The sequence below is a fragment of the Brassica rapa genome, chromosome A01, assembly GCF_000309985.2.
Source record: "Brassica rapa cultivar Chiifu-401-42 chromosome A01, CAAS_Brap_v3.01, whole genome shotgun sequence".
NCBI lineage: Eukaryota > Viridiplantae > Streptophyta > Magnoliopsida > Brassicales > Brassicaceae > Brassica > Brassica rapa.
In genome coordinates, this window is record NC_024795.2 from 10,628,741 (window position 1) to 10,654,580 (window position 25,840).

At 34.6% G+C, this 25,840-nt stretch overlaps 1 protein-coding gene and 1 long non-coding RNA gene across 2 annotated transcripts; one reads left to right on the top strand and one right to left on the bottom strand.

Moving 5' to 3' along the window:
• Nucleotides 1-811: 811 nt before the first annotated feature.
• On the bottom strand, nucleotides 812-7,019 carry LOC103869246 ((E)-beta-ocimene synthase, chloroplastic). The gene is made up of 7 exons (XM_009147317.3): nucleotides 6,003-7,019; nucleotides 5,546-5,813; nucleotides 4,739-5,129; nucleotides 4,384-4,602; nucleotides 3,734-3,872; nucleotides 3,384-3,635; nucleotides 812-3,030 (listed from the first exon to the last, which is right to left on the bottom strand). Exons 1-7 carry the CDS (start codon nucleotides 6,195-6,197, stop codon nucleotides 2,731-2,733), a joined length of 1,764 nt encoding a protein of 587 aa, XP_009145565.1. The 5' UTR covers nucleotides 6,198-7,019; the 3' UTR covers nucleotides 812-2,730.
• Nucleotides 7,020-8,636: 1,617 nt separating this feature from the next.
• LOC117133457 lies at nucleotides 8,637-14,830 on the top strand. Its single transcript, XR_004457276.1, has 2 exons — nucleotides 8,637-10,542; nucleotides 10,649-14,830. It is a non-coding gene; the product is annotated as an uncharacterized LOC117133457 (long non-coding RNA).
• Nucleotides 14,831-25,840: the final 11,010 nt, after the last annotated feature.

A 25,840-nucleotide genomic window follows, 5' to 3' on the forward strand; every position in this document is an offset into this window, starting at 1 on the left:
TGTTGTGTAAATAAGTATATTCATATTGAGTATATTGGATTTTTTATCAGATTTCGAATTAAAAATAAATAAAAATGAAATAAACTATAGTTGAAGAGTATCTGAAAAAAAAAATTAAAAGAGAGAAGTATTGGAGCAATTGATTCCGAGCTTTCTCTAGTTTCTTATCTGCCAAAAGTATGTCTCCTTCAGTAATTAAGATACCAGAAAAATTAGCTTGACATGTCCACTTAGGAAAAACAGTAAGTTAGCTTTGTTTATCTTCTAGCTCAAAAACGATTTCTTGAGAGCATGACAGATCTTTAGGGACCTACACCAACTGTTTCTGATCAGGAGTTTAGATTATGTAATCTCTATTAAATAGTGTTTTAATACATTGTTGGTTTATCCCTTTCAAATACAAATCAAACCTCTCTTTACATTATGTAAATTTCAAGCTCTCTTTGAAAATAAATATGTTTGCACGATTAGTATTTTTCAGTGTGATGGTGATAGTGATAGTGATTGATAACTTGATTTGCAATAAACTAATCCCAATCCATTCACTAGAAAATCATAAACATGATTGCTCATTAGACGGGTAGCTTAATACCCGTCAGTGGCTTTGAATTTGCAATAAACTATTCATTCTTCCAAATTAGTTTTTTTAAATAAAATATAAAGTTTTTTTCTCTTCACCAAAACTGTGGATAAAAATAAGAAAAGGTAAACTTGTTTTTAGATAATAACTTTAAACTAGACTTTGATCCGCGCGTCCGCGCAGTTTCTTTTTTCAAATTCTACACCAATATTTATTATTGTTTACTATACTTTTTTATATTTTAGAGTGTTGCATTGTTGATATAGTATTTTATTGATATAGTATTGTATTTTGATAAACAAATCAAAGTGATATATTGCATAAATTATTTTATATTTGATTTATATAGGCCGCATGAATAATATATATTGTATTTGTATATATATATATATATATATAAACCAATTAGAGTGAATATTAATATTTTTCTGAAACCAAACACTTTTTGAAAAAATCTTAAGAGGATATTTTACAAACCAATAAATCTCATATTTTAATGAAAAATTACTAACTTTCATTTTTGTATTCTTATATTTCATGGTTTTTATTTTTTAAACTAAGGTCATATTATATATTAATAATAAAAAAATAGTTTTGAAAATATGATTAAGTCTAATATTTTTAAACTAAGGTCTCATTTATTTAGTTTTCTCTGTATTTTCAAAAAAAATAAAGTGAGTTTTTAGAATAAAAAGTAAATTCTCTTAAAAAGAGAAAATTTAACTAATAAAAATATGATAAAAATGAAAGTTCTAAATCAAAGTGAAAAAAACATTAATATGAAGTAATCTCTCATATACAAAAAAGTTTCATTGGAAAGTTTCTTAAGCCATATTAATAAAGATTTAGCATTACCAATAATAACATTCAGTAAGAAAACACTCTCAATAAAATATGTCAAATAAATATCATAATTTTTGTACTGCTGAGTTGAATTTGAAAACAATTTGTAGAAAGTAAGTAACATTCATCTTTTTGTACATTATATTATAAATGTAAATTATTATTAATTAAAACATTCACATGCCTTTTGTTATGCAAGGATTTATCGCACCTAATCGTGTACATCATTATGAAGCTTTTCTCAAGCAGCTCTACCTCTGTAGCCTCACCAACTTCTTTGCGAAGAAGAACATATGCCACATACCACAAATACACAAGTTGCTTTGCTCACTTCACTTCTTTATTTCGAAGAGGGAAAAGAATATTTAAGTTATCAATTCAGATCCGAGCAATGTTGGACTATGATTAAAAATTCACTTAGTAGATTCAAAATAGATTCAAAGACAAAGTATTTAACAAATACGTTCATAACGGAACCCCTAATTTGGTGCTTTAAAAGGATAATTACAAATAAACACATGCATTTACGTGTTTTATTTTGGAACATCAACTTTATTTTATGTTTATTTAAGTTAAATTATATTTATTTTGGTGCAACTATCAACTATTTATTCTGTTGTTATTTCATTAATATATAAAAATCACTTATGATATTTTTCTTTGACCTAAAAAAATACAAAACAAAGTAATACACTACTATCACCAACCACTATCAAATGGATCTAAAAATCAATTATCAATTCATCAGAAACCAAAACATACGAACCCGGTGCGTAGCGCCGGAATACCACTAGTTTTTAATAAATTAAACCATTTCATAAGAAACATTTCTCACTTAAGTATATTAAAATTTTGGGAGAATTTCTTCATTGAGAAACCATCTCTTATCTTTCTAATCCTTTTGTAATTTTTATTAGTGAAAAACTCTGTAAAACTCTTATTAAAGATAGCTTTGTAAAGCTAGTTAAATAACATTTCTAATGTTCTCAGAGCAACATTATCGGTGATATACTAACAGTCAGTATCTAACTACTATAATACTACTAAAACCAATATAATTATTTCATAAAGGAAAACGTAAAAATGTGAACCAATAAAAGTGATGCAAGTGGCGTTAAAGCATTTTGAAGGGTTCTTAAAAGTTGTATTTACAAGATCGATTTTTACTGTTCTGTCCCAATTTTTTATTTAAAAAAATAAAATAATCAGTTGAAATCTATCCTCATCTCTTTGTTGGAGAAGCTCTCAACTAGGGTCAATTATTTTCCCTGATGAAAAGTATATATAAAATGGGTAAATACAGAATTTTACATCTGAAATGGAACGGGATTGAAGAGTACGGACTGGATGTGATCAACGATCTTGGCTTTCTCGGGACAGCCGTGGCCATCACCGTGCTGGTATATACATTGTACCACGCGGTTAAGATTTGCGGCAGCTGCCACGAAACCACTTGGAAGAGAAGAAGTGTGTGCCGCGGAGTTTATGACGTCCCACGAGTCGATGATCATACTTTGCATCTGTTCGCGTGCCGCATCCTCCTTGGCTCCTGTCTCGTACATGTAGCATTGGACTGACTTTGGTGAATCTCCTCTTGCCATCTCTTCCTGTAAATCATGAAAGTTTAGTGCTTTTCATTTCAATGATGTATTTATGAAACATTTCAGAATTGTTGTCAAAGAATTAGTGTTAATACTTATGACGTTTAGTGGTAAGTTAAAGTTACTGATTTTTTTTCTCGTTTCTAATAAAAGTATACCACACAATTGTTTATATGGTATATTGACTAGATAGCCAAATCGTAACCTCGTATTTTCAAAACGACATCTGTCAATATCGTTAATAAGTTGGGGTATTTTCAAAAATATATTGTTACTTTATCTTTTAACACACAGTTTTATATAATATGGAAAACACATCACTTATTTGTTGTTATGAAAAATTAACAAGGAATGCATACAGTTGAGGTGGCAAGATCATTGGCGAGACGGAGAATGGTGGCTGAGCTCCTGACAATAGAGTGGTGGTTCTTAGACACATCGGTTAGATTTTGGTCTGATATCTGGTCGCAGAGGATAGAGAAAAAGTGGAGCAATATCGTTGGAACAGAACTCGAGATCAAACCATTTTGCATGTATTCGTTAAAACTTGGTTTGTGTCCAGTCTTGTACCACTTCGCTTCGGTTAGGAACGCTTTGAATAGATCCGTCCACTAGGAAAATATCATTAAATAAATATATATATATATATATATATAACATCAATTTTGTTATATGATATTATATAAAAGAAATATATAGAAAAACTTACAACTTGTTTGAGGTAAGGGATGATGTTACGTCCTTTGTCTCTGAGCACATCATAACCAATTTGATTGATCTCATTGTATAGAAATAGAAAACAAATTTGCATGTATTCCGGAAGTCTTTCGACTAAATTCACATCCCATCTGTAAGGGACAGTAAATAAATATATGGATTAGGATTGGTATAATGGGAGACAAAATCCAAATTACAATCACATTTTTCTACCCCACATCTTTCCAAAACTTTTCGTAGATTTTAGTACTTCTTTAGGAGGAAACAACTGTTATATATGGTGCACATGTAGTTGTAAAACAATTTTTTTTCTTTTAAATACTCTGCATACATAGTACTGAAAACTACATCTCGAAATAATTTTCAATTTTCGTTTATAATCATTTCTTTCATTATTTTGTAAATGGCCCATAGTTTATCATTTAATAACTAATAATTAAAATTTATTTGATGATCCAAATAACTTGGAATAATATCAAATTAATCAATACATATCTCCAGAATATAAAACCCTAATAAAAAGTTAAATATTCTGTCCAAGATATATGAAAAAATTTAAACTTATAATTGTAGAACTTTCTAAAAATACTGTTCTTGAATCATGATATTTTCATATGTTTATTATAGTATTAATATACTTACCTTTCGACCACATTTGTGAAAATCTCGAGCTCCTCTAATGTACCATAGATATCGTAGATGTCATCCATGATCGCAATCAACATGAATAATTTAGTGAGTATCTTGCGGTAGTATTTAAACTCTGGTTCGTAAAATATTCCAATTGTCCAAAAGTAACTCTCTGTGATTCGGTCTCTTACAAAATCAAGTTGTTTCATAAGTCCTGTGCTGTTCCACCAGCTACATTAAATTTGTGACAAGAAGCTAATCAATGAACATATACATATATACACTCATTTATCTTCCAGTGTTTTAAAAAATACCCATATATCTTCATGTGAGATAATAAACATGTATATAATCACTTGATAGTTACCTCGAAATTAATTTAAGCTCTTCTTGATGATTTGCTTGTAAAATATTGAAATCAAGTGCTGCAAACTTTAGCAAGAGTGGATCCATATCATGCTTTTTCCGGTACACATCTATGTACCATCTTGCTTCTATTCTCCTAGTGCTCCAATGGTACGGATTCACTAGGGCTCGTTTCACCATGTCTAAGATATAAGTTTCATTTGTCCCCAAAATAGTTGTGCTATTCTCCGCGATAAACTCGGTTAATCGCTCATTTGCAAAACATCTAGCCTCCTTGAGTTTAAACTCTGAATCCATTGAAAAATAAGAAGCTTCGTATAGAGAGAGTACACCCTTGATGGGTAAAGTCTTTCTGAATATTCCATTTTCACTTTTGAAGATGTCAAAATCATCTGTCATATGAAATAGACATAACTATTAATTATTTACTGTTTACCAAAAGACTGAACTACTCAGCCCGTACCTTGGTGTTGACACGATCCCTTGATTAGTCACATGTTTGTTAATAGTACTATAAGTTACTAGGGCCTGCTGAGTTAGGAGGCCCCCAAGACCTATGATATTAGAGGCTTAATTTTTTTAATTAGTTTTTTAGAAAAAGTTAAGTATGTAAATTTTGTATAATTAGTTTTATCATTGAAAATATCATAAAATAAATAAAAGCTCACTTTATACTAATCTTTTATCTTGAAAATATTGTTTTGCTATTGAAAATCTTTTTTAAAAAAATTGTCCGAGAGACCCCAAAAAACTTCGAACCGGCCCTTCGAGTTATTACAATATAATGACTTAGGTAGTATGTAATAACCTTGTGAGACATCAAAGCTATGTTGCCTTAGGAGGAAAAAGCCAAGTGCTGTCGCATGGAGATCTGGTGACTCCCTCCCAATTTCGTGGTGTTGCTCGTAAATTCTTTTCAAAATATCATGGATTTCGTGTTTATAATGATAAGATATTCCGAGTCTTTGCAAGGAATCGATCATCTCTAGCTGCTCAAGAGAACCTTGAGTCTTAACTAATGTCTCCCTCACCTCTTCCTTCAACAATTTAGCTTTCTCCGTTGATTCAACTTCTTTCTATATATTGAGATCTTCTTTAATGTTAGAAATCTCAACTTGTGAAATGAATTTGGACATAAAGTAACAAATCATATCTCTTATCAATCTATTTAATACTAATAGAATGAATTAGACCCTATCAATTCACAATGTTCACTATATAATATGTTGAATGAAACATGCATCTATAGAATGATATGTATGTACCGCATATATATTCTCCAGTGATAGAAGATACTGATGATCCCAGAGAGACGGACAATAGTTGGCGGAGCGGCGCCTGACGGTGACAGCCTGAGCCGACGTCACTTTGGAGACGGTGTTGCAAAGAAAATGCTCAGACTTTTGATGAAGAGCATTGCAGACAAAAGCTGAACTGAAGGAGATATCGTGAGTAGCCATTTGTAAGAAGCACTTTCGTGGCTTCTCTCCTTTTCCCCATGTTAAGTATCACACTTGATACGTTTATATATGGGGAGGCTGAGAAAATGTCCCATTAAATCGATAGTTTCTATTGAATATAGAGATAATTACTAAAATAATGCATAACTGTCAAAATTTATCAAAAAGAAAAACTGTCAAATTAATAAAATAACTAGATTTGGACCCGCACATCAATACATATATTTTTTTTTTTGTAAATGTATTTGCTATTAATACAAATGTTTTAAATATAATATTTTTATTTTAAAGTTATCTATTGTGTACTTCTATGATATTATTCTTTATATATTTTCGGCATTATTAATATATAATGATTTGTGTAATATATTTTACTTTGTTATTTTTATTACTTACAAATATATTTCAAGTTAGATACAATAAAATAACAAAATTAATAGTTATGTCTATTTCATATGACAGTAAATAATTAATAGTTATGTCTATTTCATATGACAGATGATTTTAATAATGCATGAAAATTTATTTAAATGAAACAATTCAAAAAAAACAAAATTTATTGATTTACCTATTTCATATAATTTTCCCATATTTAATTCACAAATCACATCTATTTTTATATAATACAGAATATATTTATAAAATTTATATAAAATTTGTATTTTCTTGTTTTAGAATAAAGTTTTAACTAACATCGATTTATAATAATATTATATTACTAATTACGAAATTAATTAATATTTATTTTATAAAAAATAATTTTTAGTTAGATTTTGTTAGATTTTTGTCAACGGATTTTGTTATAATTAAAAAATAAATTTATAGTTGGTCTATTATTAATGTAAATAACACTACAAGAAAACGTAAGTTTAACGAGGAGAATTAACGAGGAAAAATAATCCTCGTAAAAGTACGTTGATTTTGCGAGGAAAGTACGTGGAAAAAGAAAAGCATCGTTATTTCGTCGTAAGGTCACAACAAAAGATTTTTGTCGTAAAGACGATGTAAATTGACGTGGCTTTTACGAGGAAACACTATTTCCTCGTAAATACGACGTAAACTTCATGAGTTCTTTACGACGAAATATTTTACGTGTACTTAACAAGGAAATTTTGAATCCACCAACTTGGTAGGTGGCTCACGTTTTTTTTTTGGCCATCCAATTAATTTTCGTCGTAATTTCATAGGAAAATTACAACTACCAGATTCAAAATTTCCTATAAATATGGATGTTTGAACATCATTTTAAACACACCAACAACAAAAAACGTGAAAGAAAAAAAAATGGCTGGCTCTGGGACTATTTACGAGTTGCGGAATTGGATGTATATGCATAGAGATGCTAACGGGAGAGTGACGAAAGAATACCTTGCGGGGCTGGAGACATTTATGCATCAAGCAGATTCAACACCGCTCGCCCAAGAAAGTGGTAAGATGTTCTGTCCTTGTCGGAAATGCAACAATTCGAAATTGGCAAACCGTGAAAGTGTTTGGAAGCATTTAATAAATAGAGGTTTCACGCCAAATTACTATATCTGGTTTCAACATGGGGAAGATTTTAATTATGATCAGAATGAAGCTAGTAGTAGTAATAGCAATTTTCAGGAAGAACCGGTTAATCATCATTTGCATAATGAACATAGTTACCATCAGGAGGAGATGGTAGATTATGATAGGGTTCATGATATGGTAGCTGATGCATTCGTAGCTCATGATGAAGATGAAGAACCTAATATAGATGCAAAAAAGTTTTACGGAATGTTAAACGCGGCGAATCAACCACTTTACAGTGGTTGTAGAGAAGGTCTCTCTAAATTGTCGTTGACTGCTAGAATGATGAATATTAAAACTGATCACAATCTACCTGAAAGTTGCATGAACGAATGGGCGGACTTGTTTAAAGAGTATTTACCGGAAGACAATGTGTCTGCTGATTCTTATTATGAGATTCAGAAATTGGTTTATAGTCTTGGGTTGCCTTCGGAGATGATAGATGTTTGCATCGAGAACTGCATGATCTATTGGGGAGATGATGAGAAGCTAGAAGAATGTCGATTCTGCAAGAAGCCACGATTCAAGCCGCAAGGACGAAGACGTAATAGGGTACCGTACCAAAGGATGTGGTACCTACCAATTACAGACAGATTGAAAAGATTGTATCAATCAGAGCAGACTGCTGGAAAGATGAGATGGCATGCCGAGCATACTCAGACGGATGGTGAGATGACTCATCCATCAGATGCAAGAGCCTGGAAACATTTCAACAAAGTACATCCGGATTTCGCTAGCAATAGCCGGAATGTGTATCTCGGATTATGCACAAATGGATTTAGTCCATTCGGAATGTCAGGGAGACAATATTCATTGTGGCCAGTCTTTCTTACGCCATACAACCTGCCACCGGAGATGTGCATGCAACGGGAATTGCTATTCTTGACCATATTGATACCTGGTCCGAACCATCCAAAAAGGTCTCTGGCTGTTTTCCTACAACCACTGATAAAAGAGTTGAGGAATTTGTGGTCAACAGGGGTGAGGACGTACGACTGTTCAACGAAGACGAATTTTACGATGCGAGCTATGCTTTTGTGGACCATAAGTAACTTTCCTGCCTATGGGATGTTGTCTGGATGGACTACACATGGGGTTTGGAATGGAAATAAAGATGGAGTTTGGAATATAAGGAATATGGGGTTTTGGGTTTGGGGTTTCGGATTTTAGGGATTTAAACGTACTACTCGTTAATTCCTCGTAAGTTGACGTCGAACTTATGACGTAATCCTCGTTTATTCCACGTATGACCGAATCGTTGTAAAGGACTCGTTAGGTAACGTGGAAATAACGACGAAATTAAAAAAAAATAAAGAAAGCAAAACCCGTTAATTCCACGTAGGACGGAATCGTCGTAAAAACCTCGTAAGGTAAATAGTCGTAAATACCCCGTAAAGTAAATGACGAACGAGGCACTCTTTAATTCCACGTATGACGGATTCGTCGTAAACACCTCGTAACATAAATCGTCGTAAACACCTCGTAGAGTAAAAACTAGAAAAAAAAAGAAAAAGAAGAGAGATACCAGATTTACATGTGGCAAGACTTCCAGCAATTATAATACTTAAGTCTCGCCCACATAAATTCCAATATCTTCTTCTCTTCCTTTTTTTCTCAAATATTTATAATTTGAATTGGAATTTTGATTTGGGAGTATGATGTGAGATAAATAGATTGTGATTTGGGAGTTTGTGTGTGGGTTGAGAAGGAGAGTTACGGGTATATTTATAGGGAAGCTTTCCTCGGTAATTCCACGTAAGCTAAATCGTCGTAACTTCCTCGTATCTAATAACATGGGCCTTTGTCATTCCTCGTAAATTCCTCGTAGAACAAAACGCGGGCCTTTGTAGTCTGTCGCTATTTCGTCGTAAAAAAAACGCGGGCCTCTGTAATTCGTCGTAAACTTACGAGGAATTTGCGACGGTATGTAATCTTATATATACCACCGAGCGCTCACTCTTTCTTTCCTCTCTACTTTCTCTCCACTTCCTCTCTCCATTTCCTCCATGTTTCGTTGCAATGGTAAGCCTCTCTAATTACTCTCTAATTTAGTTAGTTTAGGATAGATTAGGTGGTTAGTATAGGGAATTTAGATAGGTTTACGGATATTATGTTATTTAGTGTTGATTAGGTGGATAATGTTGGGAAATATACTGTTGACGAAAATTTAAAAAATTAAATTTTTTTCTCAGGTTCGAAAAGGTAGACTTACTGCCCATTACAGAGAGATGTTTGGTGAGCCGGGTAGTCGTTTAGACCCGTCGTCTTCTTCAGCTCCCGGTTATTCGGGTCAGGAGACTGTCCCCGAGACTCAGTACACTCAGAGAGTCTCTGGGTCTCCTTCTTCTAGTGCACCATCGGTTCCTCATGTGCCTCCCCCGATGGCTCATCCGACGATGCCTCCTCCTTTGTCCTCCTCCGATGGCACCTCCGGCGATGCCCGCCGAAATTCATCCCGACTTGATGGTGCCTCCGAGTGCTCCTTACTCGCAGTACACTGTAGAGGACATTCTCCGTCTACCAGGCAGAGAAGGTTTACCAGTCATCGACCCCGACCGACCGGACGGAACTTTGTGGTATGTTACATTAATTTTTTTTATTCAATTCGTTTAAATTTTTTTTATAACATTAAAAAATAATTTATATTTTAAATTTGTTTTTTTCCAGGTTTGGGGTTGACAATTGTCTTGCATCGGACGTAACCGACACGATCAAAGGTTACTTGTCCATGCCACATCCGAACTGGAGTAAGACGCCTCACTACGTCAGAAAGACGTGGTTCAAAATTTACGCTGTAAGTTTCTATTAATTAAATATATATATATACTTTAATTTTTTCATGATTTTTATAAATTTCTTTTTAAAAATCTAATTATTAATTTATATATTTTTTCCAACAGCAAAAATATCATTGGGCTTTGGGGATCACTGAGACGGTGAAGAAGAAGTTTGTCGCGAAGGCGAAAGTTTGCTTATTGGACACGGTCTCCAACTGGAAGGGTGACTGGATCGTGAAGGGGTATGAGCGTGGCAAACCCGCTGAGCTCACCACGGATGTGTGGGATGGCCTCATCCGATATTGGCGTCTTCCTGATTCCATTAGAGTCGCCCAGTCTTGCTCTAACTCCCGTAACACGGTTGATGAGCACGGGAACGGGCCGATGCTTCACACTACGGACCAAAAACCCCACGCCGGTGTCCGTTTGGAAATGGTAATTAAATCTTTAATTAAATACAAATTTTTATATATATTTATAAATTTTAATATTCTAACTTTCTAAAATATTTTTTAGGCCAAAGAGACGGGACATTTCCCGTCTCTTGTGGAACTTTACGAGAAGACCCACAAGAACAAGGCGGGCGTATTTCTAGATGGCAAGTCCGAGCAAATCTACAACGACTTGGTTGCTCGGGTTGAAGACCGCCAGACCCAGCTGACCCAGCAGTCCACCGATGGATTACCCGTCACCTTATCCACACCTGAAGTGGATAAGATTTACGAGGAGGTAAATTTTCTAAAATTTTAAATTTTTTTATTATTTATTTAATTTTTAACTTTAAATTTTTACTAACAATATTTATTTTTTGTTTTTAAGGTTGTCCCTAAAAAAAGGGGACGGACGTTGGGGATTGGTTCCGTCAACGATGTTCCGAGAGCGACATCGTCTTATGGTCAGCGACGGGATAATGAAGTCTCTCAGCTGCGTAGAGAGTCCGAAGAGCTGCGTAGAGAGTCCACTGAGCTGCGTCACGAGTTGACCACGACGCGATCTGTGTTCACAGCTCGTGTGGGTGGACTCGAGGGCTTCTTGGACGTTGTAGAGGCCACAAATCCGGACTGGGAGAACTTTTTGAGGAACATGCGACAACAAAATCCTATTCCAGGCGAGTCAACATCCGACGACACACATGCCGAGGAGAATGTCGCGAGGAGGAGTGATGAATTCTACCGGGCGATTCACGACGACTAGCTCTTAGTTCTTTTTTATTTGATCGGCGGTTCTTGTATTATAAATTCAAAACTTATTTATATATAAAATATTTTGGTTTTGATTATTTTAGAATTTTAATTTTATTAATAATTTAAATAATTTTAATTAGTTTTTTAATTATAATTTTTTATATTTCTGTAAAATAACGAAACGAAGTAAATTCGTAGCTAATTTTGCGACTTTTTTACGTGGAAGCTTAACGAGGTTTTCACGAGGAAAAGTTTCCAAGGAATTAACGTGGAAACTTAACGTGTTTTTTACGAGGAAAACTTTCAAGGTATTTACGTTTACTTTACGAGTATTTACTTTCGAGTTATTTACGTGTGTTTTACGAGGAACTCCTTTCGAGGTATTTACGAGGAAATATAGCGACGTCCTTACGTGGAAGCTTTACGTAGTCTTTACGACGAAATCATTTCCTCGCTACCTTACGACGAATTAGCGAGGATATATGCGTTACGACAAAAACGTATAACGACGAAACGGGTTTCCTCGCTAATTCCTCGTAACACTGCTTTTACGACGAAGTCACGAGGAAAGCCGCCCTCGTAAAACTTGTGTTTTCTTGTAGTGTAATCAAATATGTCATATTAACTAATTTTTTAAGTGGTCATACTTTGACTTGTTAATAGTAGATAAATAATATGGTCCTAAATTAATAGATTAGATGTTTTAGGAGAATATACATAATTGTGATCAATCAAATATTTCAATGATATTCCTCCTATAGTAGACCATTAATTAAATGCATAAAAAGGAATAACAAATGTAGATTTTTAAAACCAAAATTATAATAGCGCAAATGCTATTAGAAATATAAATAAATAAATAATAGTAAAACATAAATTTCTTTGGATAGTCATTTTCAGTTTATTTTTATAAAATAGTTTTCAAAGAGAAAAATGAACAAAAAATAATGGATAAATATACACTTATACCCATAGAGCTAACTAATCTAGATTTGGAATTTAGAGTTAAGTGATGGAGTTCTCAGAATGAAATTCCAAATTTTTAAAAAAAAACTAATAACTAAATATTAAAATTTTCAAAATAAAAAATAAAAAATAGCTATTTTGGTCATTTTATTTTTTGAAAATTATTTTTTTGACAAAAAAATTAGAAAAGACTATTAGAATTGCCCTTAGTAAAAAGTTTAATGAGATCTGTTTTCTTGTAATTAGCATTTTTGACTAATGTTGAGACGGATAAGAACGTATCCGGAAGCAAAAAGTTTATGGAAATATAAAATAATTCAATATTTTAATTACAAATTATTAAAGATTAAAGTATTATTCCAAAACCACATTAACGATTCTATATGTTTTTTTTAACCACAAGAATTCTCTATGTTTTCTTATAAGTAAAATAAAAATATATTAAACAATAAATTATTTTCACTTAAATCTCCCATAATTCATAGATTTATTTTTGGCGTAAATATGTTTTTTTTTCAACCTATATGGTAAAAAGTAGTACTTAAACGTAAAAGTAACATTTTTAAAATACGTGATGTCAACACGAGAAACAAATAGTAACTATATTTATAATAATTATGAAAAATATGCAGCATTCTAGACAAAAAAAAACAAACTTTTCAAAACTGTTATAATTAAACATATTTAATATATATGACGTATTTTCTGTAATATTATATCAGGAAGATAGTTAATTAGCTAGTTTACAAAATGACATTATAAGAAAATAATATGTATATAACCAAATGGTAGTACACTAGTACACAGTACACACACCAAGTTTTAACCACTAGTATTATATCGTGGAGAAGTTTTTAGGAAAATTCATATATAAATGGATCAAAAGGCCTGATTATAGACACATGTAACAAGATTTTTGTTAAATTCATATTTGTTACTGAGTTTTAATTAAAACTTATTGGTGATAAGTAGGTTGACCTAAGAACATCTTCAACGGTCTTTTATCCTTTCAAAAAAGGGTTTTACATTCCAACAATGTTTTATCCCCTCTAACTTGAGAATACACTATTCATTATCTTAAAATACTATTTGTTTTTTACTTTAGTCACTACAATTATATGTGTTTGACAATAGCATGAATAATTTTTTATATCTCATATTTTAGTTCTTATCATTGATCACTGAAATGGTAGCAAATATTTTAGAGCTTAGTATCTTTTTTTATTTCCTTTTGACCCAGAAATTAAATCCCCTAATTATTTCCTAACTAAATCCCCTGTATATCATTCTTTGAATTTATATATCAAATATTTTTCCTTGCTACACAATTTTTTAAACTTAAATTAGAAATTTTCTATTGAAGATTAAAAAAACTTTGACACCAAGAAATGAATTGTCTAATTGTTTTTGTAGTTTAGGAAAACGCTAATAATGATCTTTCGTAGTAGTTAATATTATATATCACGTTCATGTAGCTTTCATTCTATTTAAAGTATCGGTTGCAAACAAAGAATACCATCATCAAGTATTTAAAGTAAAGTATCGGTTGCAAACAAAAAAAACTAATTTCATCTAATATGGGTTAACCCAATTTGTAGTTGTTTTTTAAAATATTTAATTTTTCTATCTATTGTTGTCAAAAAAATGTAAAAATATAATATTTTAAAAAATATTATAACTTTAAAATCAAAAAAATATATAAATCTTATTCACCAAGTTAGTAAAAGAAAATATTCGAATGTATCAGATCCATCATAAATTTGAAGTTTTAATCCAAAATTCCAATTAAAATGGTTTTCTGTCAAACGCATAGATGATTATATAAACAATCCAAAATTGTATACATATATAAAAAAATTGATCATATATAAATTTTAAATTTTCTCAATATCATATCTTTTATATTTTAACTATATAACTCACTCTGTGAAAGGCGTAGGTCTTATCTTCGTTTATAATAATTATGAAAAATATGCAGCATTCTAGACAAAAAAACAAACTTTCAAAACTGTTATAATAAATCATATTTAATATATATGACGTATTTTCTGTAATATTATATTTGGAAGATAGTTAATTAGTTAGGTTACAAAATGATATTATAAAAAATAATATGTATATAACCAAATGGTAGTACACTAGTACACAGTACACACACCAAGTTTTAACCACTAGTATTATATCGTTGAGAAGTTTTTAGGAAAATTCATATATAAATGGATCAAAAGGCCTGATTACACATGTACAATGAATATAACATTTGAACCAATTTTCTTGTTTTCATTTAACTACGGAAGACAAAAACCAATAATACTTCTTCAAGCTGTTCTTGGTTAGGTCAATTTTAAAAAGCAGATCATCGGGAAGGGCTAAAATTACCGGGTTCTGTTTCTCGGTTTAACTGTGGCTCAGCTTTTTGCGGCAAGCGGTAAGTGCGCATTGGTTGAGGTCTCTCGCAAGTGGTCCGGTTGGTTGTGTCTGTTCCTGCTCGCTTAGATTGAGCTGTTGTTTAGATTTTATTTTTATTTGATCTGCTTCTTGTTGCCATTGTACTTCTGTCAAAAACTTAAAATTGGTAATAATATCTTAACATTTTTACCAAAAAAAAAAAAAACCCAATAATATAAGGCCTACACAGTTTCATATGATCAACTAGAAAAGTCTTGTTTAAGGTCATAATGTTTATCTGCACATGCTATTTAAGGAAACCGATGTTGAGGCTTTATATTTTCAGCTTCGTATAACCATTAATCTGGACATCATCCCAATTTAGGATTCAATCTGATTAAACCGTCGAACTATTTGGGTCAAGATTGATTTAGGATTAATTAGATTTCTTTCGATGGATCGGATTAATTTCAGTTTGATTGGGCAGATTGTGTTCGGGTTCTGCTGCAATGTTTTTATGCATGGCTTTGAATGATTTTTTTTTTTTTTTGAAAAAAGGCATTCTAGAATAAATCTTTTGTTTAATCTCCAACGTTAATAATAGTTACGCAGCTCAAAAGCTTGTGTTACGCGGAAACTCGATCTCTCGATCTTTCAATCACTCAATCTCACAATCAATCACTCGTTTGAACCTTAACAAACAAAGAAAGCGAGTAAATCGACACAAGAGTTTGTTTACCCAGTGTTATCCTGCGATGTGCAGAGATTACTCACTGGGGCTAGAATCAATCCAGCAAATCCACTAGATCACTGACTCAAACTCTTTGAACAAGACGCTCTTGTGAAGATGACGACCCGAGCTCTCTCTCTCTCTCTATTCTGTTATAGACACTTACCAACTCTGACTTATCCTTTTATATTAAAGGATGTACAAACCGGAATTAACCAAGACTCTAACTAACTCGATTACTCCAAACCGGATAACATAACTGAGTCAGCTAAAACCTTTAGTTTCCCTCAGAGTGTTTACAAGACTTAAGTATAAAGCTATCAATACTCAACAATCTCCACCTTAGCTGAAATACTGCAACTCTGAGACTTCTAAACTCCACCTTAAACACAAGTCATGATCTCTTCCCGTGGATTCATCTTCTGGATTTACACCTCTAGCTAGTGCCTCGGCCTATTCAGGCTTTGAGGACTCTGAGCAAGTCTAATGCTGACTTGAACTTGCTTACATGTACATCCTTCGTCAATATTTCAGCCAGGTTCTGGCTTGTATGAATCTTATGGATATCTACTTCATCACTCTCAATAATATCTCTCACAAAGTAGAACTTCCTCACCACGTGCTTCGTTCTCTCATGAAAGACATTGTTCTTGGACAAACAGATCGCACTCTGAGAGTTACACCAAATCTTGACTGCTCCATGACTAAAACCAAAATCTTCTAGCAAACCTTTTAGCCAAATAGATTCCTTCACAGCTTCAGTAATCGCCATGAACTCAGCCTCGGTTGTAGACAACGCCACAGCTGACTGAAGGCTTGACTTCCAACTAATCACATTTCCTCCAATAATAAAGACATATCCAGATGTTGATCACTTCTTATCCAAGTCACCAGCAAAGTCTGAGTCGCAATAGCCATGTATCTCCAACTCCTTTGCTTTTGTATATACCAACTGAAGATCCTGAGAACCCTTAATATACTTCAGTAACCACTGAACAGCTTCCCAATGTAGCTTCCCTGGATTACTCACGTAGCGACTCACCAGGCCAATACCACGAGCTAAGTCTGGCTAGTTCCAGCCATAGCATACATAATGCTACCCACAGCTGAACAATACGGTGTAACCTCTGTATCAATACACTCACTTTCATCCTTAACCGCATATAGTTTGAAATGAGCGCCAATAGGAGTTTGAGTACTCTTTGCTTCTGACATTCTGAAGCTATCAATTACTTTCTTCAGATAAACAGTCTGAGACAACCTGAGACTCCCATTCTTCCTGTGTCTTATAATATCCATTTCCAAAATACGCCTCGCAGCTTCCAAATCTTTCATTTCAAAAGTGTTGCTGAGCTGTTCTTTCAGTATCTTAACATCAGCCATCTTCTTTGCTGCAATAAGCATATCGTCAACGTATAGTAGTAGGTATATGTGATCACCCTGAGACACCTCCTTCGTGTAAACACACATATCATGTTCACTTCTACTGAAGCCTTGATCCTTCATGAACTGATCAAATCTTTTGTTCCACTGGCGTGGAGACTGCTTCAGACCATATAAGGACTTCTTCAGTAGACACACTTGATGTTCCTTTCCTTTAACCTCATACCCTTCAGGCTAATACATGCAAAGATCCTCCTCCAAACTCCCATGAAGGAAAGTCGTTTTAACATCCATTTGTTCCAATTCAAGATTTAGATTCACCACTAATGACAAGAGCATCCTAATGGAAACATGCTTAACCACAGGAGCAAATACTTCTTGATAGTCAATCTCCTCCTTCTGTGTGAAGCCTCTAGCCACTAGTCTTTATGCCTTTCTGGATCAACACCTTCTATTCTCGGCTTTATCGTAAACAACCACCTACAGCTAATAATCTTTCTGTTAACTGGCTTGTCAACCAGAATCCACGTCTCATTACGTCTGAGAGAATCCATCTCATCATCAGTGGCTGCGTTCCACTTGATCCAATCTCGACTAGCCTTTGCTTCTGTAAGATCATGTGGTTCTTCTATATTCACCATTTCTGCGATATATAAGGCAAAAGCTACTTCTTCCTCTGAACAATCATAATCATTATATCTGATTGGAGGTACCACATGTCTTCTTGGTCTGTCTCTAGCCAGTTGATAGTTAGATAGGCTTGATCTAGCAGATGCATCAAGGTTTCCTTCTGGTTCACCTTCGCTAGCCTTCGCTGAGTCAACTGCAGTTACTCCACCTTGAACGGTGTGTTCAGGTTCCAATGTGCTCTCACTGTAGGCTTCCAAACTTTTAACATTTGTAGACAGTTTAGCATCACCATTGCTCTCTTTCACTACTTTACGCATTATCAACGCATCTTTATACATAAGGCCCTCCTGAAATTTCAAATTCCTGCTTACCACGCACTGATCATCTTCCATCATCCAGACCTTGTAGCCTTTGGTTCCTATAGGGTAACCAATAAAGATCCCTTTTAAAGCCCTAAGTTGAAGCTTCCCTTGGTTAACATACACAAAAGCCACGCACCCAAACTTCCTCATATGTTTATATATTGGTCTTTTGTTTAACCACACTTTTTCTGGAGTTTTAAAACCAATACTTGATGATGGAGACCTATTGACCATATATGCTGAGATTGCCGCAACTTCTGCCCAAAATTTCTCATCAAGTCCATACTCGTTTAATAGACATCTGACCTTCTCCATTAATGTCCAATTCATACGTTCTGCCACGCCGTTTTGTTGAGGCGTGTACGTGCAAGTGCGGTGCCTAATGATTCAATGTTTCTTACAGAATTCATTCACTACAAGAAAACAGCGGTATTCTGACGGACGTTCCGACGGAAATGAAATCCTCGGAAAATCCCAAGGAATTTTCGAGGATATTCTGAGGAAACACAAAATTTGGTTTTCTCGGAATTTCCTCGGAATATACCGACGGAATTCCGAGGAAATATCATTCCATCGGAATATTCTTATGGAATACCGAGGAAAATTGTATTCCTCGGAAAAAACCGATGAAGTCCGAGGAAATATTATAGACGTTAGAGAGCCGTTGGAGAGCCGTTGGGGGATTTTAAAAATTCCGAGGAAATTCTGACGAACTAGCCGTTGGCCTCGGAATTCCGTCGGAATTTCCTCGGTCTGTCGGCAGGATTTCAACTATAAATACAAGCACCCCTCTTCCTCTTCATTCACTCCATATCTTCATCCTACCTCTCACTCTCTTTACACACGAATTTTATTCATAAAAAAACATGTCTTCTTCAAATTATTTTCGTTCTTGGATCGATCGACCTCATTTGGATCCGAACACGAGATTGCTTACGGAAGAATACCAACGAGGTATAACCGAATTCATGAGGTTAGTTCACCGACAACCGGAAGCAAAAACAGGTATGTTAAGATGTCCTTGCTCTAATTGTAAAAATAAAAAGGTTATTAAAGAGTGGGATGTTTGGACTCATTTATATTTGAGTGGGTTTACACGAAGTTACAAAATTTGGTATCATCATGGGGAAACTGATTATGAACATGGTAGTACTAGCGAACCTCAGCCAACGGTTAGATTAGAAGAACCAATTAGAACGGATGTAGATTATGGTGTAGGTACTGAGCAGATGGTAAATGATCATTTTAGAGGGGAATATTTACCCAATGCAGAAGCTAGGAGATTTTATGATATGTTGGATGCTGGAAAGCAACCATTGTACGAAGGTTGCAGAGATGGTCATTCAGCTTTATCATCTGCTACAAGATTGATGGGCATTAAAATGGATTATAATTTGGCTGAAAACTGTGTGGATGCGATTGCTGATTATGTAAAAGGTATTCTACCCGAAGATAATGTAGCTTCTGGCTCATACTACGAGGTTTAGAAACTCGTAGCTGGTCTTGGTTTATCGTATCAGGTAATAGATGTATGCAGAGACAATTGCATGATTTATTGGAGGGCGGATGAACAGCGGGTTTCATGCAAATTTTGTGGGAAGCCTCGTTATAAAGATACGAGTGGAAGAGTTCCAGTGCCATATAAAAGGATGTGGTATTTGCCTTTGACGGAAAGGTTGCAGAGGTTGTATCTGTCTGAACGCACAGCGCAACCAATGATATGGCATGCGGAGCACTCAACAGATGGTGAGATCAGACATTCTTCAGATGCAAAAGCGTGGAAGCATTTCCAATCAAAGTATCCCGACTTTGCGTATGAGAGAAGAAATGTCTACCTTGGATTATGTACTGATGGTTTCAGCCCGTTTGGCAAGAGTGGAAGACAGTATTCTCTATGGCCAGTCATTCTTACACCATACAACCTACCCCCAAACTTGTGCTTGCAACGAGAGTTTTGTTTCTCTCGATTCTCGTTCCCGGACCAGAGCATCCTAAGAGATCACTTGATGTGTTTCTTCAGCCACTAATATATGAGTTGCAACAACTATGGGCTCAAGGTGCTGAAACATACGATGTTTCGTATAAAGAAAACTTTCAAATGCGGGCAGTACTAATGTGGACAATAAGTGATTTTCCAGCATATGGTATGTTATCTGGATGGACAACGCATGGAAGGCTATCATGTCCATATTGTCAAGATAACACTGATGCTTTCCAACTAAAACACGGAAGGAAAACGTGTTGGTTTGACTGTCACAGGAGATTCCTACCACCAGATCATCCATATCGTAGAAGTAGGAATTTGTTTACGAACAACAAGAGGGTGTTTGACAGTCCACCTCCGGAAATTCGTGGGAAAGATTTGAAGACACAACTTAGAGATTTTGGTGCAGAAAGGACGCCAGACGTCGGTGGACATGAGCGTTTTCCGGTAGATGGTGTTGGAGATCACATAACTGACACAAAAAAAGTATTTTCTGGGATCTGCCATACTGGGAGGATCATCTACTAAGGCATAATTTAGATGTCATGCATATTGAGAAGAACCTTTTTGACAATCTCATGAACACGATCCTTAATGTTCAAGGTAAAACAAAGAATAATTTGAAGTCAAGACTGGATTTAGTCGATATATGTGCTCGTTCAGAACTTCATGTTGATGAGAATGGTAGGGCTCCTTTTCCCATATACCGACTTGATGCAGCGGGAAAGGATGCGTTCTTTGATTGGATTTCAAACGATGTAGAATTTCCAGACGGTTACACATCTAATTTGCGTAACTGTATCGACAGAAAGGAAGGAAAGTTTACTGGCTTGAAAAGCCACGATTGCCATGTAATGATGCAGCGCCTCCTTCCGTTTGTCTTCAAGGAACTATTGCCACGAAATGTTCATGAAGCAATTGCAGGGATAAGTGGTTTCTTCCGCGATTTATGCACGAGATCAGTGACTCTTGAAGGTATTGAAAATTTGAAGACTAACATAGCCGTGATTCAGTGCAACCTTGAGACGATATTTCCTCCCTCATTTTTTGATGTTATGGAGCATCTTGTTATTCATCTGGTAAGAGAATTGGAACTTGGTGGTCCTGTGCAGTATAGATGGATGTATCTGTATGAGCGGTATATGTTCCATTTGAAGAATATGGTGAAAAATTTAAGTAGGGTGAAAGGTTCTATAGTCGCACAGATGATCAATGAAGAAACTTCAAACTTTGCCGAGTACTACTTTCCAGCAGAAGTTCAGACCAAAAACAGAAGACCTGCTCGGCATGATATAGAGGCGAACGGGCAACATATCATGTTACGGTTCCAGACATTTTCACAGACGTTGGACGACTTAGCGGAAAACCAAAGGACCGTCGACTTACTGAGCAGGAGCGCAGTCATTTGCAAACATATCTGAGCGAAGATGTTCTTCAATATGAGAGGATTTTCATGGCAGAAAAACGGTTCGAATATAGATACGCCACAGAGGACAAACTAGAAGTAATGAAGCAGAGAGAATTTGCTCGATGGATGTTTACTTATGTGAGTGCTGGTCTGGCCAGAGGTGAAACATTTGACGATTGGATACGCGAGATGGTCGTTGGACCAAACTTTGTTGTGAAGTCATATCCGAGATTTTGTACTCGAGGATATGCATTCACAACTCAGAAGAGGAGACGTTCGAGTACGACTTATGATGCTGGCGTTTGTTCTGCATCAGGAGATGATGTATACTACGGACACATACATGAGATTTTGGAAATCAAGTATTTGGGCATGGTTGGATTGCGCTGTACTGTTTTTTATTGTGATTGGCACGACAACACTCCAGATCGAGGTGTGAGAACAGATGCATTTGGTGTTACATCAGTAAATTCGAGACGGAAGCTGCAATATTATGATCCTTTCATTCTTGCTTCTCAGGCCGATCAGGTTTGTTATATCAAGTACCCCCGGGTAAGGAACAGAGATGATCCATTGGTTACTGTTACAAGACTCAACCCGAGAGGCCGAGTTCAGGGAAGTTCTAAGCTGGAAGACCCACTACAACCAAGCACATCCGGCAACTTAAGTGCAGCAGAAGATTTAGGTGGAGTTGGCCTTGTAGTCGATTTAACCGACTTCAGAGAGGAAGCCGCCGTTCACGTAGAGGATGAACCAGTGATTGGAGAGTTTCACCAAGATCCAGATTCAGATTCATCTGGTGATGATGACTCGGAAACAGACTAGCGACGACTTTTTTTTTTTAAAGATAAATACCGAGGAAATTCCGAGGGCAGATAGGTTTTCCTCGGAATTTCCTCGGAATAGACCTTGTCGATTTAGGGATTTGATTAAAGAGTCCTCTTCCTCGGAATTTCCTCGAAGTATTCCGAGGAAATTCCGAGGAAGATAGGGTTTTCCTCGGAATTCCCTCGGTATATTCCGAGGAAATTCCGAGGAACTAGGGGTTTTAAACCGAAAACAACGTTTTGCGGATTGAATAACACGTATATAACCTTCATTAAGTGTCTTAACCAGATTATGAAGTCAAACTTTGGTGTTTTACCCAATAACAAACACTTTTACGATTGCATGAACGAAAACCACACAACATAAGAGAAACACTTATACACTTTAATAAACGGTAAAGGGAATACTTACAATTATTTTTGAAATTTTGTTATTTCATGGTTTATGATCATCTATACAAAGAATCCTCAATGGTATGCACTATAATTGTATAAGAAATGAAATACGGCGAAAAAAATCGATGTTTTGAAACCCCAAACCCTGGTTCCTCAGAATTTTCTCGGTAATTACCGAGGGTATTCCGAGGAAACCTGATTCCTCGGAATATTTTCATTTAACCGGGTAAACTAAGCCGCCAAATATTTCGCGAAAATTGAATTAATGATTTCCTAGGAAATTCCGAGGAAATTCCGACGGATAGTTTCCGTCGGACGCGTCATTTTATTAGGTCGAACCAGATCTTCTTCCCCATTTCTCTCTTCCTCTACGCGCCGAACTCTCTCTCCCTCTCGCGATTTCCGGCGACTCCATCCTTCTGTCTCGCGATTTCCGGCGAATTTGCCCTAATCCTCCCCCATAATCATGTATGAACCCTATCCCACTCTCTTAGGTTAGATTTGTATGGTTTTTAAGTAGATTTGATGATTTTGGAATGAGATTTATAGATTTTTGTTAGGTTGAATGGTAGGATTGTGTAAAATCGAGTTTGATTATGTATTTCACTTGATTTGGATTTTTTTTAGTTTTTATTAATTTTGTGGTTATAAAAATCGAATTTGTAATTATATATATATATATATATATTGAAAACGTTTTTTGTATATAAAATCTATTTTTTGCATTTTAAAATCATTTATATATTTATTAAACATTTTTAAAATCTATAAAACTTTTTTGTGATTAAAAGTCATATATATAATATTTAAAATCTTTTTTTGTGGTTATAAAACGTTTTATGTATTTTATATATAAAATATAAATTTCTATATTTATTAAACATTTTTAATATTATTTAAACTATTTTTTATGTTTATTTAACATTTTAAATATTATTAAAACTATTTTTTTAATTATTAAACTGTTTTTGGGATTTATTAAAACTTTTTTTAAAATTTTTTAAATATTTTTTATTTATTAAAACTTTTTTTGTAATTATTAAACTATTTATATTTTTGTGATTAAAAACTATTTTTTAACTATTTTTTATTTAAACTGTTTTTTTTATTAAAATTATTAGAACTAATTTTTAAATATGTTTTTTTTTAATTTACAGGTCTAATGATGATCAGACCCGTCCTCGACCGCGTCGTAGTCGGGGTGGTATGGGGAGCCAGTCTCGGGGTTCGTCCAGCCATAATCAGGATTCCCTTTCGCCCCATAGCTCCTACCATACATCTCCCTCTCCATTACCCGCTCATGCTGCTCCCGCTCCTGCTCCTCCGGGTCCTCCGGGAGTGATGAGTGTTGCGGAGTTGGTTTGACAGCCCGGTCGTGACCATCTTCCCTATCTCACTCTGTATCCACATGAACGGGGTCAAACATGGTAATTAAACTTTTATTTTTTTCCTTAAAATTTGATTCATTATTAATAATTTGTTCTTTTTATTAGGTTCAACCGATCCGGGAACGGGATCAGCGCATGGATCAACCGTATGATGTACTCAGCCCTCGACAAGGGACATTCGACTTTCACTGACTTTCCTACCGAGAAGCAGCATCTGTGGTTTCGTCAGTTTGCGATAAGTATTCTAATTTTTTACTTATATTTTTTATTTATTAAAACTATTTTTTGTAATTATTAAACTATTTTCTATATTTATTAAACATTTTAAATATTATTAAAACTATTTTTTGTAATTATTAAACTATTTTTTATTTAATAAAACTTTTTTTTGTAATTATTAAACTATTTATATTTTTGTGATTAAAAACTATTTTTAAACTATTTCAGCAAGAATTCAACTGAAATTCCGATGATACGCTCTCTATCTATCACCACTTCGTCCATAAAGTTATGGACAACTATGGGAAGCAGATGTACGAGTAGAAGAAGAAGTGGGAAATAAACAAGGTAGTTTTTAATTTATTAAACAATTTTTAAATTAATTAAACTATTTTTTATTTATTTAACTAATTTTTTTTTTTTTAAATTAAAATGTCCCAAAGTCGATGAACGACACGGTCTGGAAGGAGTTGTGTGCGCATTGGGATAAGGAAGAGACGTAAGAAACTTCTTCCACCAACTCCAACAACTGCAGGAGCGACCGTAAAGGGAAGGGCATCTACAAGCATAACTTAGGTGCTCAATCTATTGCCACTCTAGGGGATCGCATGGTAAGTTCAACCGCTTTTTCTTCAATTATTTAAGTTTCAGAATTTTATTTTTTGTGCATTTCTTCAAATTTCTAATGTTTGTTTAATTTATGTTTTTTTCAAGGCGGAAGAAAATGAGGGCGAGCCGGTTGATGATCTCGCCCTAATGAAAAGGGCGTATACCAACAAGAAGACCGGTCAGATTGATGATGGTCTTGTGAGGGACGTGGTCGACCTGGTCCAAACTCAGGTATATGACGAAGTGTCTCAGCTTCAAACCGATGATGACGATTCGACGGCTTCGACCAACTTGTCCAGGGTTCGAATCAACGAAATCATTGAATCGGTAAGTTCTTTTTTTTAAAGTTCAATTCATTTATTTCTTGATTTTTATTTTATACTCTTTTTATATTATTTAAATTTGGTTATTTAATATTTCAGTCGGTTCCAAAGAAGAAGGGACGTTTGGTCGGTTTGGGTCATCGCTCCCGGTCGGCTGCTCCTTCTTCTGCACCACCGCCATATGTTGATCCACAAGTACTTACGGCTCAGCTGAAGGACAAGGATGATCGCATATCTGCGTTGGAGACTCATATGGCAGTTCAACAGGCGGGCTATGAGACACAGAAGAGGCTAAACGAGCAAATGATGAAGATGATGAAGAGGATGTACCCGAACGAGGTGTTCCCGAACATTCAAGACCCATAGTTTTTTTTTTTTCAAAAACTCGGAATGTCTTATTTAACTTTGAATATTATCTAATATGTTTTCAATTTTAATTTTAATTTTATATTTTCGAATTTAAATTTCAAAAATTTTATTTTTTTTTTAAAAAATAATTTTTTTTAAAAAATTAATTT

Excerpts from the sequence above, each read along its gene's own strand:
- LOC103869246 (XM_009147317.3), bottom strand. The coding sequence starts at position 6,197 with ATGGCTACTCACGATATCTCCTTCAGTTCAGCTTTTGTCTGCAATGCT. Across the intron at positions 5,814-6,002 it reads CACTGGAGAATATATATGCG|AAAGAAGTTGAATCAACGGA; the intron begins GTACATACATAT and ends CTCAATATATAG. Across the intron at positions 3,873-4,383 it reads TTCACAAATGTGGTCGAAAG|ATGGGATGTGAATTTAGTCG; the intron begins GTAAGTATATTA and ends TGTCCCTTACAG.